The sequence below is a fragment of the Castanea sativa genome, chromosome 8, assembly GCF_040712315.1.
Source record: "Castanea sativa cultivar Marrone di Chiusa Pesio chromosome 8, ASM4071231v1".
NCBI classification, from domain to species: domain Eukaryota; kingdom Viridiplantae; phylum Streptophyta; class Magnoliopsida; order Fagales; family Fagaceae; genus Castanea; species Castanea sativa.
In genome coordinates, this window is record NC_134020.1 from 40,515,759 (window position 1) to 40,536,200 (window position 20,442).

General features: G+C 37.0%; 2 protein-coding genes across 2 annotated transcripts; one reads left to right on the forward strand and one right to left on the reverse strand.

The window, feature by feature from the left end:
- Nucleotides 1–1,733: 1,733 nt before the first annotated feature.
- Nucleotides 1,734–4,452, forward strand: LOC142606328 (uncharacterized). The gene is made up of 4 exons (XM_075777695.1): nucleotides 1,734–2,022; nucleotides 2,101–2,260; nucleotides 2,546–2,933; nucleotides 3,922–4,452. The coding sequence occupies exons 1-4, from the start codon at nucleotides 1,734–1,736 to the stop codon at nucleotides 4,450–4,452; spliced, it is 1,368 nt and encodes a 455-aa protein (XP_075633810.1).
- A 12,571-nt stretch (nucleotides 4,453–17,023) lies between these two features.
- On the reverse strand, nucleotides 17,024–17,961 carry LOC142608104 (uncharacterized). Its single transcript, XM_075779808.1, has one exon. The coding sequence runs from the start codon at nucleotides 17,874–17,876 to the stop codon at nucleotides 17,250–17,252; it is 627 nt and encodes a 208-aa protein (XP_075635923.1). The 5' UTR covers nucleotides 17,877–17,961; the 3' UTR covers nucleotides 17,024–17,249.
- Between the last annotated feature and the right edge of the window lie 2,481 nt (nucleotides 17,962–20,442).

Consider the following 20,442-nt stretch of genomic DNA (forward strand, 5'->3'; position numbering starts at 1 on the left):
GGAAAACCGATTCGTATCCCAGCAAATCCTACTCCTTTCGACAATTCAGAGGCTCATTATCTAGAAGCAGCCTTTTATGATCAATTGACCATAAGTGGATGGGACGCAATTGCGAAACCCTTGGGCACCCCTTTGCCTAGTTGGGAGGATGTTAAAGGAGGGTCTGAAGTAGACTTGCGAGATCTCCTTGTAAGAAGGAAGAAATGCAAAGAGCGAAAGGAGACGGCCCATGATGCTCCCAGATGTGAGAAGATTCAGCTACCTGATAGGTTGCTGAATCTTCTATCGTTTATAAAGGTGCGCGGGGCCTAAATGCGCCAAGCGAGAGGGCCCTGGACTGACAGAGGGTGGTTGTCTTACCTCCTACTGCCTGTTAGAAGAAACATTTGATCCAACTAAAAAAGAAGCGGTATTGCAAGAAGTGTTGACCCCGCCTAAGCTATCGCCGATCAATGAGGAACTTGAATTAGTTAATTTGGGCGATGATCATAACATGGAGCTGCCTATCTCCATCAATCCCTTACTCATACCACTAGAGAAAAAGGAGTTAGTGTTTTTGCTTAAAGAGTATCGCGATGTGTTCGCATGGCAGTACGAATAAATGCCAGGTCTAGATCCCGGAATGGTGGCTCATGCTCTTAATACTGAATCGGGGGCTAAACCATTGGTGTAACCAAGGAGGATTTTCCATCCCGACGTCGAAGCTCAAATTGTTCAAGAGGTTAAGAAGTTGTTAGCAGCGGGGTTTATCAAGCCTATTGAACACCCACAGTTACTGTCAAACATAATTCCCATGAAGAAAAAGAACGGAAAGATAAGATGTTGTGTCGACTTTTGAGACCTGAATAAGGTCTGCCCAAAGGACGAGTTTCCTCTCCCTAATATAGACCTGCTTATTGACTCAGCCTCGGGTCATGAGATGTTCTCCTATATGGATGCTTTTAGCGGTTACAATCATATCAAAATGGCACCAAGAGACATAGCGAAGACCGCATTCCGTACTCCTATCGAAAATTTCTACTACACCATGATGCCATCCGGGCTTAAGAATGCGGGTGCCACGTATCAAAAAGCTATGACCGCTATCTTCCATGACATGATGCATCGGGAACTCGAGGACTACGTTGACGATATAGTCGTAAAGTCTAAAACTAAAGAGAGTCACAGGAGAACCTTTAAAGTGCGTATGAATCCTTTAAAGTGCGCATTTGGGGGTGACAGCTGGAAAATTTCTAAGATTCCTTGTTCATCAAAAGGGAATCGATGTGGACCCATTGAAAGTGAAATCCATAGTCACAATGAAACCCCTAACATTGGTCAAAGAGTTGAAGTCCTTCATAGGAAAGCTCTCTTACATTCGGAGATTCATACCAAGGTTAGCGGCAATGATCGCCCCATTCATCCCATTATTGAAGAAAGGCGTGAAGTTTCAATGGAGTAATGAGCACTAGTTAGCTTTTCACAAATTGCAAGAGACAATGACCAGCCTACCTACTGTTAGGTCACCAACGCCAAGTGTGCCACTATGACTTTATCTTGCCTCAAATGACAAGGTTGTTGGGGCTTTAATCGCGCAAGAGGGTGAAGATGGTACTGAGTAGCCAATATACTACGTGAGTAGAGCCCTTAGAGACACAAAAACATATTACCCAAGAGCTGAATGCACTTGTCTATCTTTGATATATGCAGCGCAAAAACTACGACATTATCTCTTAGCCCACACAGTGCACTTAATGACGAAGTCCAATCCAATAAGGACGCTGTTGCAAAAGCCCGTTCTCTCGGGTAGGCTGGCACAATGGTTACTCCATCTCTCCAAATATGATATAGTGTCTGTCATGCCAAGGGCAGTTAAGGGTCAGGCAATAGCGGAGCTTCTAGCCCAATTCCCCAGAGAAGACATCTCACAAATCATGGATGAAGTGCTTGGAGAAGTCACAGAGGTGGCATGCCTAGAGGAGAATAAATGTCTGTGGGAGATGACATTTGACAGATCTTCCATTTCCACTAGCAGAGGGGCTGGTATTGTCCTAGCTAATGGGGAAAACGAGGCCATATCCATGTCTTTCAAGTTAGACTTTGTTTGATCTAATAATGCAGCGAAATACGAAGCATATCTTACCGGCCTAGCGATAGCACGAGAAATGGGAATCAAGAGGCTCAAGGTACGGGGAGACTCGAATCTTATGGTGAGTCAAGCAAGGGGTGATTTCTCTTTCAAAGAGCCCTCACTGGCCCTGTATCGAGCAATGGCTCAGAGGTTGGAGGATCACTTTAACAAACTGACCATAGAACACACGCAAAGATCGGACAACCGCCATGCCGATGCCTTAGCCACGCTTGGGTCCAAAATCAAGTTTGAAGGGGAAAGCACCAAAGTTACCGTCCTTAAAAAAAGCATCCCTATTACATTACTCTTGCAAGAGGAGTTTAAAAATAGGACCACATGAGTTGAAGATTGGCAAGCACCTTTGAGAGATGCCTTATTGGAACGGGGAATAGAAATTGATGCCAAACAGCTCTGAGACTATACACTTGTTACTAGCGAGCTTTATCGGAGGTTACCTGGAGGAGGGCTAGCAAGGTGTGTAAATTTAGAAGAAGCAACAAAGAGGTTGAGCGAAGTCCATGAGAGGACCTGCTACGCTAAGAACGAAATCCCCCTCTATCGACGCCTCCAACGCTTAGGTTATTTTTGTCCTGATATGAAGACCCAAGCAAGCGAGGTGCAAAGCCATTACCCAACATGCCAACATGTGTTCGATAGGGCAGAATCATATGCTATCTTCCAGACGGTTGATTGGAGAATACCATTTCTGAAATTCATCTTGGAAGGAGTCCTACTTGCTGGCAGGAAGGAGGCTTATCACCTCAAGAAGCTAGCCAGGCGCTATTTTGTTGAAAAGGGATTTTGTTTCATAAAGGATACAATGGTGAGCCGCTGATGTTAAGGACATATTTTATGTAATTGGCTAATCCTTTGACAAAACGCATTTTACTTGTATTTGGGTAGATCTAGGATGTGTTTAATACTTCAAAAAACATGTTATTCAAGTCTAGTATTAAAGCCATTGAGATTGGACCAAGAAAAAAGTGAAGAAAAGGTGTTTAATAAAGCTGGACACCCCCTGGACACCTGCTCGACAGATAGCTATCTATCGAGGTTTAATGAGGCTCGACAGATGCTATCTATCGAGGTATCTATCGAGGTTACGAAAATCAAAATTTTCAAATCTGATTTTTGGGCCAGGTTTTTGTATTTATGTAAGGTTTCTTTTCTCACAACCCTAGGCATATATAAGGATTATTTTAGAGGCCGTCACATAAGAATATACAAGGAGAACATATAAAAAAAAATGACCGAAGTCTTATTCTCTCTAAAAGAAGCTACTGCGTCTTTGCGCCTTAGGGTTTTGTAACCAAGTACTTCTTGATCTTCATTGTTGATGAAGTGAAGAACTTTGCAACCAACATCTTCTTCTCTAGTTGGTGATTGAAGTTGCGTATTGGGATCCACGCAATTGGTTAGTCACGGACTGGGATTCGTGCATCAAAGGGTGGCGTTCATATATTGAAGAGTTCAAAGGTTCTGAAGCGGTAGAAGGTTTCTGCTGTGAGTTCATCTACGGGGATTGTAGAGTCTAGGGACAAAGGTTTTGTACTAAATCTGAAACTTCTCTTTACTATAGTGGATTGCTTTTCGGGAAGGTTTCCCCCCAGGTTTTTTACTGTGAAAGTGGTTGGTTTCATTGGTTTTTCTGGGTCATCATATCTTGTCTTATTTATTTTTCCGCTGCACTTAGTTTTGAGATGATATTGATGTTTGTTTGTTTTAACAAGTTTTATGCATAATAAATCTAATTAACAACTTGGGTTTAAAACTTGTTAATTCTATCAACCGGGGTCTAAATTTCCTAACAGTTGAGATGTTTGGGCCTCGCAGAATTGCATGCCATAATGAGAGAAGTACATAATGGAGAGTGTGGAGAGCATCAAGGGGGAAAGAAACTTCACAAACGACTCTTATTTGCAGGGTATTATAGGCCTTCGATGAAGAGGGACACCACTGAGTTTGTTAAATGCTGCCACACCTGTCAAACGCATGCGAACCTCATCCATACCCATCCCATAAGCTTGCAAGACATGAGCACACCATGGCCTTTTCACACTTGGGGGCTTGATCTTATCAGCCCCATCCATCCGCCATCAAATGGCTACATTTGGATCCTTGTTGCCACCGAATATTTTATGAAGTGGGTGGAAGCTATTCCGCTCAAGAGAGCGATAGGGCCGGCTATGGCCAATTTCATCAAAGAGCACATCCTCTGCCATTTTGGGATTCCGTACAAGATTGTGAGCGACAATGGTACTCCATTCATAAACAAAGATGTTCGAGCAATCACCGAGTATTACAAAATCAAGCATCGAAGGTCGACCCCTTACTACCCTTAAGGGAATGGACAAGCAGAGGTAACCAATAGGGTCTTATTGGGAATTCTTAGTAAGATGGTGTTTGACTATGCTGGAGGTTGGAATACACATCTTCTCAACACACTTTGGGCCTATAGAAGCTCTACCAAAACAGCCACTGGCTTTTCACCATTTTCTTTGGTATATGGCACTGAAACCATCTCACCAGTAGAGTTGGTGGTGCCAACATCTCGCACGTTGCAGGGCCAAGAGCTTGAAACAGATGTGAATATGTGTGCTGAGGCATGGATGGTGTACTTGGAAACAATGGATGAAACACGTGACATCGCACGCGAGAGGATACGGCGATACCGGCAGCGAATGAGCAGCGTGTATGAGTAGAATGTGCATGAACGGATCTTCATGGAATGCCAACTTGTTCTTAGGGTAGCAGATTATGTAAGAAGAAACGTAGCGGCCCCTTCCAAGTTTGCGCCAAATTGAGAAGGCCCATACGTTGTGAAGGAGGCCCATGGAAGTGGGTATTATTGCCTTTATTGCATGGACAAGTCTGCCACAACGGATCCTATCAATGGCAAGTGGCTCAAGCTTTATCACGCTTAGTGAAGTCAAGAAGTGCTGGTCTGTTTTGGAAACATAGGTGTCATGCGTTGCTTGTTTTTATTTATTTGTTTATTTCCTTTAAGGCGAAAAACACCAGCTCACTTTTGAGGTTGGGCATCATCCGCCATGTGATTTGCATTTTAGTTTATTAACTTGCATTTTCTTGTGGGAAACATGATGTATGAGTGTAACGAATCAATGAGAATGCCCACTTTTCTTTAAAAAAAATGGCATCATCACATTCTCGTTTCGCTTTTTCCCTTTTTTTGGTATATATACACACACACACATGTAAGCGCACATGTCTCAAAAGAACATGAATCACTTTGTTCAAGCAACAAACCTTACGAATTGGTAAGGGAGCTCATAAAAACATGACCAAGGCAAAACCCCTACATGCAAGACTACTATGCTCTCAAGAAGGTATGGGAAGCTAGGTAGGTACCACTTCAACGACAAGCCTTACAAAATGGTAAGGAAGTCAATGAAGTGATGACACGGCTAAATCCTCATTCGCAAGAGGGAGCCTGACATTCGCTCAAATGTATACCTTACAAAATAGTAAGGGGACCAACAAAAAGGGGGGGGGGGGGAAGGGCGATGACGCATGTTCATACCTAAAACCTTGTAAAACAGCGAGTGGGCTTATGAATCAAAAGCTAGCATCAAACGCTATAAATTAACACATATTAAGCAATGGCTGATTGCTGCTCCAACAGAGCTACTGAGTGTGAGGATACAAATAGTGCCACAACCTGCCATAGGTAAGGATGGTAGGTGTACTATTTAAATATAGAAAAACGAAACCATCCCCCTAGAAAATGGCAAGCTGGCATAAGCTGCAGTGCACATAAATACAATTTGAAAAAAAAAAACATGCCAGCGTGATGGCCTTGCATACTATACAGGGGAGGCAACCACTAAATGGCGAGCCAAAAAAAATATAAATAATATATATATATATATATATATATATATATATATATATATATATATATATATATAATCCGTGCAAAGAATGAGGTACGAGAAGACCCCAAATCACCCTTTAAGGGCCATAATAGTCAAGCACCATGCTCATTGACACTTCCTTGGAGGATGGAATAAGGGTAAGCTGACTGCCTAACTAATCGCGACTTGCTTCTAAGTAGTAATACATAGCCTGCAAACATACATGATCTCAAAGGAAGGTATGAAACTACTTTAATTTGAGTATTAAAAAAAAAATAGATGCATACACACCCACAAAGCATGAATAATCTTTTTAAAAGCTAAACACAAAAGCGCGTTTGATAATATATTTTGTACATAATATGTTTAGATACAAAATGGGGGTCGCATCAACCATGACAGGTTAATCTAAGTGAAATACCAAATACAGAACCAAAGGGGTTGTTTAGTACATGTACACAACAAAAAGGGATATGGGGCGTCTCCATACACAAGGACCAAAAAAAAAAAAAAAAAGAGAGAGGTCTAAGCACTTTTCCTACAAGATACATCTGTCATAAAAAAATTTAAAAAAAAAAGAAAAAAGAGGCATGTGATAAGGAGGCGGTGGAAATTCAAAGCAGGCCGTGAATGGTAGTGTTATCCTAGATGATGGCATTTGGAGAATTTCTTTGCAACTGGACCATCTCTGACTTCAGTATCGCAAGCTCTTTTTCCAATTCAGAAATCCGACACATAGATGCCAATCGAGTCTTCACGTCTCTACGAAACCATGATGTAGCAACATCTCAAAGATGAAAGAGAACAAAGGAAACTTCCAAACCAACCTTATGTAAGTCTCTCACGCATCCCTCCACTTAAACAACCGCTCTTCAGTTAAGGCATTCACCTGAGTTTCTTGCATATCCAAAAGCACCGCAACCAAGATCCTCAATAAAGGATTCCCGACAACTGAACCAACTGTTAACTGCCCAATGAAATCATTGTGCTTGGTTCGTAGATGCTCCAACAATGGAACACTCTCTAAAGGGACTGAGAACTATTGGATACATGTGCTTGGGCCTACGAAGTTGTAGAAATGGGAAGCTTCATGCTCATTATTTCTGTCTTGTTCGAACCTGCCCAAGAAAGCTTTGACGTGCTCCCCATTAGAAATGAGGGTTAGGGAATCAAGACATGTGGACATGGGTTCAACCTGAGAATCTGGTACGATGGTGGCATTGACGGGTGCCTCAACGCCCATACCAAGGGTAACCTGAACTTATAGGTGAGTGACATGAAGACTAGTCAAAATGTATGTATGAACTAACAAAAAAAAGTGGAAGACGTATATGTATATACATGTATATATGTATACATATATACGCACACATGTATAGGAACGTGCACACCCCCGGAAGCATTAAAATACTCACTGAGGCTTTCGCGATCACAAGCTTCATGTTGGTCGCCTCCCCGACAGCATCAACTCCCTTGCTCACATCCAAGGTCCCCTACGCATAGAAAAGTCACATAGTATGAGCAGAAGCATAGTTATTATTATTATTATTATTATCATTTAAAAAAGATAAAAAGAAAAAAGAAAAAAGGAAGGGGTGGGAAAGGGAGTTTTGCTATAAGGCTCACTGTGGTTCCAGCTAAACTTTCACTTGTCCCATCGTAGCTTTCACCTGACATCTCATTGTCGGCACCCATTGAAGACCTTTGTCTTATGGTGATAAAGGGAGAGGCAACAGCAATAGGTACTGCAACCTTCTCACAATCGTTCGACAAGTCATCTTCAAATGATTCTAGGATGTACACTTTTCCTTCAAAGACCACAAGAGAAGAAGGAACCTAAAAAGAAAAGAAAAAAAAGGGGGGTGATGTTAGTCCTATGGAGTGACAGATACATGTATGTATGTATGTATGTATGTATGAATGATAAAATGACCCAAAAATAATAATAATAATAATATATAAATAAATGAAACAAAGAGAAGGAAGTGGACATACCTGGTTGTCAGAAACCTCAGGTCTAGGCAAAGGACGCATTGTGACAGCACAATTTAAGGGTGCAAGAACATCATCCTTCATGGCACGAAGCGCCAACACTATGCGGGGTAAAACCCTTGAGCCCGCAGCTACTGAGGAGAGGACCTTTTTAGGTAAGGGAGAAGGAAGGGCAAAGGCGTCGAAAAAAGTTTATGGTCTTTCCCTCTTGGCTGAGGGCTTGGCATTCAAGGCCTCACCACGCGCCAAAGGAGCAGAGACGCGAGCTTTAACCATGGGTTCATATTTTTTCCAAGGTTCAAGAACTTCGCCTGCGTATGCCACCTAAGCCGCTACCTCACCATGCCAAGCCACAAAACCTATTTTCTTTTTCGTAAAATATGCGACCAATCCACGACTAAATTTCATGTGGCGCGACCTATTAATTGGTGCCAAAGGAGGGGGAGGAAAAGTGCATTCATCTCTACCAGCCATTGCGTAATCATTGAACCTAACTGCTATCTCATTCCAATATCGACAAGCCCTTCAGGTAAGAACCCCAACTCTCGGATTTTCAGGAAGCAATGCCAGCGGAGGTGCCATATTCAAACAAGAACACCCGGTTTGCAAAACAAATGGAGTCACAGAATGCTCATGGTCAAGGACCATTGGGTTCTCACTCAACACACCCTAATCATACCCAAACTGACGCCTAACTCTGTGTGGGTTGTACCGTGCCCAAGAACCTGAGGGACCACAGGGAAATAACTAAAGCAGAGTACGAGCTAGCAAAGAACTATATGCACTCACATCAAATTCAACATCTTCATCCAACAGTGCTAACAAAAAACCATTTGCAATCCTAACATATGGACGTCAGATAAAGTCAGCCTCCCTATCCATCAACTCGACCCAAGATAGTGAGGGAGACTTAACTCCTATCCACTTAAGAAGTATAGGAGGAGATTCGCAAAATTTCTGTAAAAAATCAAGATGGTTATTCTTAGGACTTGGTGGATAGCGCTTGCGAACAGCTGTGACGGAACGAGCGTGTGTTACGAAAGGAAGAGCACGTTCCCACGCCCAAACTTGCAGTAATTCCAAGTTCAAGTGAGTCACCACGGCATAATATGGTGATCCCTCCATTTCAGAAATGTGAAGAGCATCCAAATGATTATACAAGTTACTTAAGCACATGGCACCCCCAGCAAGTGATTCGCCACGAGCCAGCAATACAGCAAGAGGAAAAAAATATGCTTTTATATGATCAAAGGGGGACTCAGTTAACACATAACGACTCAGCCAATAAACCATGAAAGCAGCATGACGAACAAGGATTCCCTCAAAGTTTTCGAAATACCGAACCTATGCAGCAAATCAAGAGTGCTTATTACATGGTGGAGCATTACGGCCACCATAACCCATGTACAATTGTTCAATGATACCCTCACTCCCCTCAACTGACACAATCGGCCATGGTCGCCTGCAACCCACCAGCAGCAACAATAAAATTTTCTCTACATCCTCTAAAGTTACAATAGCCTCACCCCAAGCAAAAAAGAATGTGTGGGTTGCTGAGTTCCACCTACGAACCAAATGTCGCAACCCAACAATGTCTTTTTTCATGTTTAGACCACGAGACACCAATACACTACCATAGATTCAAGACTACTTCAATAAACTCACAAACTCAATATCTTGAAACTCACTATCAACCCAACGGTCCCAATAAATAGAGTGGCCACATCCCATACTAAAAATGATAGGAATGGGAAGTACCTCTTAGCGACGAAGTCAAAGCTCTGTCATGCTATCCGGCGGTGGAAGATTAAACTCATCAAAATCCACAACGTCAAAACCGATCTCCATTTTTTCCTCATTCGGAGTCATGGGATCGAGCAAAAAAGGAAAGGGGAAAAGCGAAGTTGTCATGACCCATAGATCGCAAATCGGTCTCAGAGGCGAGTCGTCAACCACCGACCCACCAGACGAACATGAAGAACCACCACTTTCCTTGGTCTGTGATCGCTTCGAACTCTTGCTACCACCCTTGGAGCGTGACCATTTTGAACCCATTTGGCTCTGATCATATGGTGGGAGAATAAGGCAGGACTAAGAGGATAAAAAATCAAACCATGGAAAGAGCTGATGTCTTCACTCTCGCCCTTGTACTCTTTCTTTCTTAACTTTCTTCCTGCCTCACTGGTTAATCACGATGATAGCCAAGTGGAGTGACAGAGCGCCCAACACAGCAAAGTGGAGACCTATTTCGGCGGAAAAGAAAAAAAAAACTAAGAAGCTTGTGTCTCTTTTTCTAAGGTGGACCTAATATTGGTGGGTGTAAACACGTGGTGAGGGAGGCCACTCTTTTATGTGGGCCTGACCTTGACACATCTTTTACCCAAGGAAAAGGTACGGACCAAAAACAAAAGAAAAGAAGGCACGGCTAGACAAATATCACACATATATATGTGTGTGTGTGTGTGTGTGTGTATAAGACAAAAGTCATAAAGGAGTCCAACTTTGACACGCCTATTGCTTGAAGTAAAGAAGAAAAATGAAGACCAAGGAACAAAGGAAAATGTGTGAAAGAAAAGGTAGGGAGAGTAAGACAAATATATGTATGTGTATAGGACAATAACAGTGATGGCAGCAACAACATGAGATGAGGAAAGGGGATTTTAGAAAGAAAAAAAAAGTGCAAGCAATTTACTAGTCCGTGCAACATGTGAAGATTTAATGGGCCATGCTAACATCGGGTGTAGGCCCATACTATAATTCATCAAGTGTTCGGAGCTTGCAAAAACTCTGTGAAGCTCACACACATGATGCAAGCGCCACTCATGTGAAGGGGGCTAATGTTAATAGTCATTATCGCGACAAATTTTATGGTTCGAAAGAAATGACTAAGCCCAATTGCTTAGCGGGTCCGACTAATGAATCTTATCAATGTATTTTGCTTTGTTGCACGGCCCAAGCCCATGTGAATGGTTGAGGAATTGAGTAGGAATGGTTTCAGTGGGTGTGGGCTAGTTCCCATTGGACTTTTTACGTAGGCCCAGCCTGTATGTACCACGAAGTGGGCTAGGGATGCTAGGGGCATTTAAGGCCCATGACGGAGGTCCAGTAGTAGAAGTTTCTACCCTAGATTTGGCTCTATGCTTTGGGTGACTGTGCCCCTAATTTTCAACTCAGCTCCATTTTTCCACACCAAGGCATAGCTGACTTTAAGAAAAAAGGCTGAACAGCCTAACCCACTCAGCCACCCAAATGTAGTTTTCCAAGGGCTACAAAGACTAGAGACAACAGCTATGAAGAAAGACAACTTTGTTTCCAAAATCATGCAAAAAGCAACCAAACATTTCCCTAAGCATAAAACATAATACACCAAGTCATAGAAATAGCATCTGAAAGGTCCAAGGCCTTTCTCCCGACTAAAAAACTGGTCACAAGCATTATCTAAAACTTGTTATAAATATGCATCGCTAGCCCACAAGAAAGGGAAAATGTTTTCCCTACAAAAACCCAAAACTTTGACACAACAGCCCAATCAGCAACCTAGTGTATGGGATTTGAAGGCTTGGAGGTGAAAATACTGATATAGGGGAACTATCCCTCTCTTGCTCGGGACCTCCCTCGATTTCTTCCTCTCGATGACTGCGGGCTGAAATTTTTGACTTATGAATATATAGTTTCTTCACTTTCTTGTGTTTTCATTTTTTGTGTTGGTTTCTCTTTCCATAAAGCACCATTAGCCTTTGTGTACCTCACATTACAAATTTTGGGCTTGGCTCTCCAAATAACTAACAAATTTAACGAACCCAAAGGGAGTTTTTGGGCCCATTTCTGCAAAATTGGCCTTTGTCGCAAAACGTCCCCGACATGGGACTACCCATAGTAGGAAACACTAAGCCCACTATACAAGTAAGTTGTGAGCCCAATTTTAGGCCTAGCCTGTTAAAGATATTTTGGGTACACACACTATCAAATAAGATATTTTGAATTCAAATTTCGACTACACCATAAATCAATTAGTGTTTTGTCCTAATTATAAAAAGCAATCAACATGAAGTAAATGTCATAGGTTAAAACTTTTATCATATCTACAAATAAAATAAAAAATAGTTATATACAAATTTTTTAGTTTTGTGTAACATCACTCTAAGCCTAACCATAGTTTGGGTGTTTTTTTTTTTTTTTTTTTGAGTATGGACTATCACATAGTTGTTTTGAACAACCATATTTATTTTGGAAGTATTTTACTTTGTTTATGATATTTTCATAGTTTGGATGGTTTTTTTTTATTTTTTATTGAAGGTAGACAAGTGTTTTGTTAAATTCAAGATAATACTTTAGACATATGTTATGTGTGTATGTCTATATATATATATATATATTTGAATCTATGTGCAATGGTGTTAGTGCGTTAGTTTGGACATTTGTTATTGTGGAATATTGATGATCAATAGGTATATTTGATATATTACAAGCTCATGATAGTTATTGTTGAATTTTGAGCAGTTTATATAGCATTTTTAATATTTTTTTATAAAAAAACCCTAAAATCAATCTTACAACGATGTTTTAAAAAAGTCGCTAAAAAGCAAGAGGACAAACGCTTTTGCGACCTTTTTGAAACATCGATATAGGATTGATTATTTGCGGCGTTTTAAAAATGTCACTAAATGTATTTTCCTACAAATGTTATATTATTTAGCGACGTTTTAGAAAACGTCATTAAAAGTTTTTGAACGCCATTAAATAGTCATATATGGCAACGTTTTTAGAAACATCGCAATAGATCTATAGCGACCAGTCTATTGCAACGTTTTTGAACATCGCAAAAAAAAAAAAAAAGTCACTGTAGACCATTTGTGTCCATAGCGACGTTTTTTGGGTTTTTAGCGATGTAGATTTCTTGTAGTGACTAGAGTTTTAATCATCCTCTCCTACTTCTTATAACAAATTGAATAATAAAATTTATGTGTGTGTGAATTCCAATTAGCTTAACTAGTAAAGTTACTTACTATCAAATAAGATATTTTGAATTCAAATTTAGACTACACCATAAACCAATCAGTGTCTTGTCCTAATTATAAAAAGCAATCAACATGGAGTAAATGTCATAGGTTAAAATTTTTATCATATCTATAAATAAAATAAAAAATAGTTATATACAAATTTCTTAGTTAATTTTTTAGTTTTGTGTAACATCACTCTAAACCTAACCATACTGCAAAACCCAAGAGCCTCATTGCTTGATTTGTAGTATGGTCTTCCTTATTAGGAGAACCATAGTTCAATTCTGTTAGGGTCATATTTTCGATGTAAATGGCTAATCTTTGGACAAAATGCACTTTATTTGTAAATTGGGTAGATCTAAGTTGGGTTTGATACATATCAAGTGGTTGTATTAAAAACATAAAGATTAATCCAAAAAACAAGTGAAGAAAAGTTGTTTTACTGAAGCTCAACAGATAACTCTACTAAAAGTTTCTATTGAGATTTAATGGGCAGCTCAACACAAGCTCGATCTATCGAGCTTTACTAATTCAGAATTTTCTGACCTGAATTTCGACCCATGTTGATGTATTTGTTTAGGGTTTCTTTTCTCACAACCCTAAACATATATAATGCTTATTTTAAAAGCTGTCATACACGGATACAGAAACTAAGAATTTAATTTTCTTTGTGAGAAGCTACTGTTTTTGTACGCCATAGGGTTTTGTGACCAAATGCTGCTTGATCTTCACCATTTATGAAGTGAAGAACTCTGTAACCAACAACAATTATTCAACTGTAGGTTGGTATTTTGGGATAGGCTAGGGTAGTGATAAGATTCCTCATACTTATAACCATTTGATTATTGATTAGTAGATTCTTGGAAGTGGTAACCTTAAATTCACCAAGTGGGATTTTTTCCTTACAAAAGGTTTTTACCATTTGTCAACAAATCAATGTATCAATTTATTTTTAGCTACATTTAGTTTATTTGGTTATTTGTTAGTGCCTCCACGATTTGCATGTAATTTGACCTGATTAACAACTTGGGTAATTAAATTAATTAACCAGGGTCAAGTTATCTTAACCCAACAAATTCTCCTCTCCATTTGTTATGATAATCAAAGTATACTCAAAAAAAAAAAAACCATAAAAGAGAAAAATGAAAATCTAGTTCGGCCAACTTATTGTTATTGATGTCTTTCATGATTCGCATCCTTTTTTTTTTGGGTGGGGGAGGGGGAAGGGGGGCGGGATTAATTCAATCCAAACCTAGTGTAAAAGATCTTATTGACACCCTTCAACAGTAACATGACAAGTTAGAATTTTACATATAGAAAAATAGAACATGGTACACACAATCATGCCCTCATTTACGGATTTACCTAATGTAAAAAAAATTAAATTAGTAACATTAGTTTTGTATTATTTTTTTATTTTATATAACTACATCACTTAGATATGAAGGAGAGTACTATTTTAGAGTTTCCTATGTTACCTTTTTTTTTTTTTAATTTCCTATGTTACTTTAGTAGTGCAGAGTGTAGACATACAATAAGGGTGACCAAGTTGTCGCATCCCAAAGACGGTGTGCCTTAAAAAGTTTGATGCATTGGTTGATAAAATATCTCAGCATGTGAATCATCTCAAAAGAGCAAATATTGTTTGTGCTTCAACTTGGCCACCCTCAATCTTATAGAATTATGGGTACGTAAATAATTTATATTTCATTTTATAAGACATGTCAAAGCACTAATGAGGTAATATCTTCTTCTTCTTCTTCTTTTTCTATCTTGAGATGATATAGAACTTTTGTGAAACATTCTTACTTAAATTATAATTTTTAAATTATGAAATACCTTTTATTTTATTACTTAAGCCCTTTTGTAAATGACTGCAGGTCAAATCCTTGTTGACTTTTGACAAACCAAGCTCTTTAATTTGTAATAAAATGGACAATTTAAATTTGTCCGTTTCGTTCTTTTAAATTAAGGAACTAACAAAACACAAAAAGAAATTAATTTAAAAAAAAAAACTAATATTTCTCATATCTCATAAAAACAGTTCCATTAGGATTTGGGAATTATCCCAAAAAAAACTTGAAGGGGTTTTAATGTACATGCTTCTTGATTTATATCTAGCTACTAGGTCTAGCCTACAAAGTTTGTGTTTATAATCTTGATTCTTTTCATAAATGAAGTATTAATAAAAACCATAATAATCACCAAAAATTTGCAATTCAATTGACATCTCCTAATGATTTTAACAAAAACATCCAAAATTCAAATCTTCCTCTCCTTATTTTAATTATTGAATTATATATATATATATATATATATTAATCCATAGCTACTTTTAAGAATACAGTGATAATAATAACAATTAAATATGTTTATGTTGAAACATGTTATGTACAAATGTTCTGCAAAGTAGCAATTAAGACATATATTTTCTAAGAAATAGATAAATTTGTGTATGAGAAAAAAAAAATCATATTAATGCACAGCTACTTTTAAGAATATAGTGATAATAATAAAAATAAATTTTTATGTAGAAACATGTTATTTACAAATGTAATCAAGAGCTTTCAAACTTAATTGGCGTCTCCTCATGCACATAGTACTTGAAGGTTCAAGGAAAAAGAGTTCGAGCTGCGAGGTTGGTAACATATTATAACTATTTAAAAAAAATGTTATGTACAAATTTTCTACAAAGTAGAAATTAAGATATATATTTTGCTAAATCTCTTCAAGTATTTTTTTTTTTTTTTGGGATAGTTCCCAAATCAAAGTCTAGTGCAGCTGTATATATGAGATATGAGAAATACTATTTTTTAAAAAACTTAATTTACTTTTGTGTTTTGTTAGTTGCTTTAAAAGGATGAAATGGACAAATTTAAATTTTCAATTTTATTACAAAAGAGTCTGATATTGTCAGAAGCCAACAAGGATTCAACCTGTAGTCATTTACAAAAAGGCTTAAGTACTTATAACACAGGAATAATACTAGATTAGCTTCACTACAAACTCTGCTTCCATCTCAATCTCCATTAAAATGTTTTAGAAATATAATCATTCTATCTTTCCCTTTATTCAAATAAAGTAGGAAACAAGGAAGAAAACCTTATGTACTAATGTAGAAATATTTTTAATTTTAATGATTTTTTTTTTGGTAATTAGTTTCTCCATGAAAATACTATCTTATCACAAATATGCTCCTTCAAAATATTGTTACATTTAGTGTAATTTTTAGTTCCTGTGCAGTATAAGAAAATATACGCTGTCAGCCATAAGAATTTAAGTAACAAGGCTAATGAATACAAACCAACCTAGATTATTGCAATTTTAGCAAAAAATTGTTGAGATGTTCATGTGACTTACACATGACCATTAGGGGTAATTTGTAAACTTTGTTGCAATTGGGTTAGTTATTGAAAGTTTTCATAGTCTATAACATTATCTAAAAACAGAACCCAGAAGTATAAAGCCAATGAACAAAAACCAAAGATTTGTTCTTCTAATTCTTAAAACAGAAAAAAAAAAAAAAAAAAAAAAAAAAAAAAAAAAGACTTTTCTTCTAGCACACATACAAAGCATATGTACATGGGGTGAAATCATATGCATAAGTTACCAAGAACCATTCCTCTTCTTATTGTAACAATCAAATTATTTACAATAATAGTAATAATTTTATAACAAAAAAAAACATATTCACAGCTACATTTGTACCTAACATGTTTCTACAAAAACATATTTATTACTATAACTACCAACATATTCATTCACTGCTACTTTTAATAATATAGCGATAATAATAACAATAAATATGTTCATGTTAAAACATGTTATATACAAATGTTCTACAAATTAGAAATTAAGATACATATTTTGTTATAGGAATTAGATAAATTTGTGTATGGGAAGGAAAACTTTATGTAAAAATGTTTTACAAAGTAGAAATTAAGATATATATTTTGCTAAGAAGATAAATTTGTGTATAGGAAGAAATACTTCTTGCTATATATATAATAAATGACTAAAGATTCATGCTATCTATAAAACACGACTAAAGAAAGGATTATGAGTTTGAATTCATTTGAGATATCCAAAGAAAAAACATTTCGACAATTGATTAGTATGAAATTATTTGTACAACTTATAAAACAAATTAAGAAGAATTATAACAACAACAACAACAACAACAACAAAAAAAAAATCAAATTGATCAGATTGTATTATACATGTCTTTCTTTCACCACTAACAAAAATTTTCTAGCTACCACAACATATTAATTACCCTTCCTTCTTTTTTTGTTTCCACTCCAACCCTATAAATCTGGAAGGTGATAACCTAATCTTATGCTCTGAAATGGTTTCAAGCTTAGGTGACCATACTTGCTCCTTAGACCCAACAAGTTGTTCATAATGCTTTTGCAACTCTGGCGTGCTACAAAGAAAACTATTGCTAGGACTACTAGACCCAATTTCCTTACCTCGGGTAATAAGCCTTGTTATGAGCTCTGGCACAACCTTAATCGAAACCTTTCCATTCTCACCCTTAATGTACTCAAACGGGCAGTCCCCAAAATTGAGAGGGGAGTTTTTAGGGCTTGATCCTAAGCTTGCAAGAGAAGAGGATGTGAGGACACTGCAAGCAAAGCGATCAATAGGAAGAACAAAGTAGGTTTGTCCATTCATAAGCTCATCATCTATGCCTAAGGCCGGTACCGGGTGGCCGATAAAGAAAGAGTCTCCATGGCAAACCATTTTGTCAGGAAACTCAAACATGATCTCCCCAGCAACATGTTTTCCTGTGAGAATTCTTGTTGTTCCTTCCCAAAAGACTAGCTTCACAGATCTGGAGGAGCTGCTATTAGGGTTAGGGTTTGATCGGAAACATGGAGATACTGCATTTCCCATTTAGAAAGAGGAGGAGGTAAAGAATCAAAGATGGAGAATATGGGATTCCTTGGTGGCTAGCTGTTGGGTTGAAAAGATATATAGAAGAAAGGTGAGGATGTAATATATAGTATTAGGGTGTAAAGGGCGCTTGACTTAGAGAAAGTCTAGGCTTGTTTTTTAGTTAGGTTTTAAGGGTCGGTGGTCTGGTCAACCATGCCGGCTTTGAACACCTCTATATCTCTCTGTATTACGTGGTATATATTGCTTTTAAACACTCTTGGACTCGCAATGTCCAACTCATATATAAAGTCATCATCTTAACAGCTATACACTACAATGCTTGTTTTGAATATAAAATTATGATTTTTCCTATTTGTATAATTCGTAGTTTGTGTGGAAAATGTTTCGGAAGGTTATAGGTTAGATTCATTGTAATATAATAGCTCCACGAGTCAATTGCGACTCGTATATTAATTGGTATAGATTCATTCATTCACTTATTATTGGCATGAGTCTGAATTGTCTGAATACCTCTACCACTTCCTCTTGTAGCTTAAACTTGAGGACTAGTGCAATTTACAACAACCCAAATAAATTAATAAATAAATAAAATCAATATCAACATTCTTTAATTATCTTTGAATTTCATTTTTTATTTAGGGAATATTTTGACGTACGCATGTGAGACCAAAAGTGTTTTGTCTTTTGTCCCCCCTCAGTGTGTATCCTATAGTCTGGGTCGACTCTATTTTTTTTTAGAAGAGAGTCGAGTCTTTTTTCTTTTCCTTTTTTTTTTTGCATATAAATGATCAATTTCAAAATTCTATGAAATGTAATTAAGGCTTTATTTAATGAAATCAGTTTTATTATTTTTATGTCGGCTTGCACTAAATTTGGGCATTTATTATGTTTCAAGGATGCAATTACATCAATGCTTCTATCACAAAATAAGGAAAAAGAAAAATAAATAATTATTACATTTGTATATAGGGATGGAATCAATAATTTATCTTTGTTGGGGGCTAAACCATGAACACAAAAAAACAAAAACAAAAAATCATTTTTCATTTAGATGTGCCCTAAATAAGTTAATAGACTATTAATTTTATGGTACTTATCGATTAATGGCACAATTAAGAAACATTTTACAATAATTTTTTTGAATCCACAACTGGTATGGAGGAGTTACCAAGGTACTAGGCATGCTCACGTGGATGTTTAACGGTTGTTCACCTGTTTGGGGACCTAATTTTAAATTTTGAAGGGTTAGGTATAAAGTTTTGGATTCAAACTTTTAAATCTTATATATTTATATAGACTATTATACTATAAAAAAAAAAAAAAAATTCATGGTGATCATGATTCATGATCATGGTTTCCCTCAGTTTAATATTAGTTCCATCTCTGATTTTATTTGTAACAATACTAATACTTTGTTTTAGTAATTAAATCTAGTGAGATCGTATAGTTTTCTTTGAAAAAAAATTATTTGTTAATAAAAGAATCAACTAGAAACTACATACATGTTAGCATTTAATTGTTAATCATAATCACTAAGCAATTTGGGGTATCCTGGGTTTTAAGTTTCAAATAACAACCACGTGACCTTTGATCGAAGACTGCACGTAAAGTGAATGATAATGTTGATGGTCTTTAAAAATTGATATATATGTTGACTAAAATTGTAGACTTTTAAACAAGTATTAACTAAAAAGAGCGTTGTTCTCAACTAAGCCATTAATGTCCATAACTAACACTTGCATACTTTAGGCCCAGCAGAACAAGTGGTTTCCATGAAGTGAATTCTAGATGTACATGTCTTTAAAGCCATTGGTGCCCCAATGAGCATAGGCAGATGTAATTAGTTGACCTCTAATTATTATGACCAATTGACCATGCTATATTCAAAAGTAGGTGATCACTTTCATTGTAGGGTAAGCAGTAATTATTAAGCCATTTTGGAAGTCACCCTAATCTTGTTAGAAATCTTAATTATTGTTGTTGGAGTGATCTATGATATAATAGGTGATTTTTGGGCAATTGTTACATTAATCATTCATTTTATGGCATACATCAGTAAAACTCTTGTTAATGGCTCTTGTTAGTAAACCATTTTATGACAATTTTCATACCATTTTTATTAGAAATATAAAAAATCATAAAAAATTTTAAATTATTTTTTTTCTTTTTCCATAAAAAGTATCTAAAAATATTTCCTAAACCAATGCCCACATAGCATCCATTAACTTTTCCCAATAATTATTTAGATTTAGAAAGATATGTTGGGATGGATGGAACCATAGTATTTCATGGTGTTTCATTTTCTGTTACAACATATTCAAGCACAAAGTTTCTATTATTGTTTGTTTTATGTTTGAGTCAACAATCTTCAATAGAAGCACCTTTAAACTTCAAAAATTAGCGAATAGTTAAAGTTTGCTTGAGAAGTGAGATTTGGAATCACTTCTAATTGCGGTTGCTGTAATCATCAGTAATTTCCATCAAGCAAAGACACATCTAAATAGTTGACCAGCTTTTACTGGTCAGCTGCTAGCACTAGCATATGTGTGCATGATGAATTATT

Excerpts from the sequence above, each read along its gene's own strand:
- LOC142606328 (XM_075777695.1), top strand. The coding sequence starts at position 1,734 with ATGACGAAGTCCAATCCAATAAGGACGCTGTTGCAAAAGCCCGTTCTC. Across the intron at positions 2,023-2,100 it reads TTCCACTAGCAGAGGGGCTG|CGAAATACGAAGCATATCTT; the intron begins GTATTGTCCTAG and ends CTAATAATGCAG. Across the intron at positions 2,261-2,545 it reads TATCGAGCAATGGCTCAGAG|CGAGCTTTATCGGAGGTTAC; the intron begins GTTGGAGGATCA and ends ACTTGTTACTAG.
- LOC142608104 (XM_075779808.1), bottom strand. The coding sequence starts at position 17,876 with ATGGGAAATGCAGTATCTCCATGTTTCCGATCAAACCCTAACCCTAAT.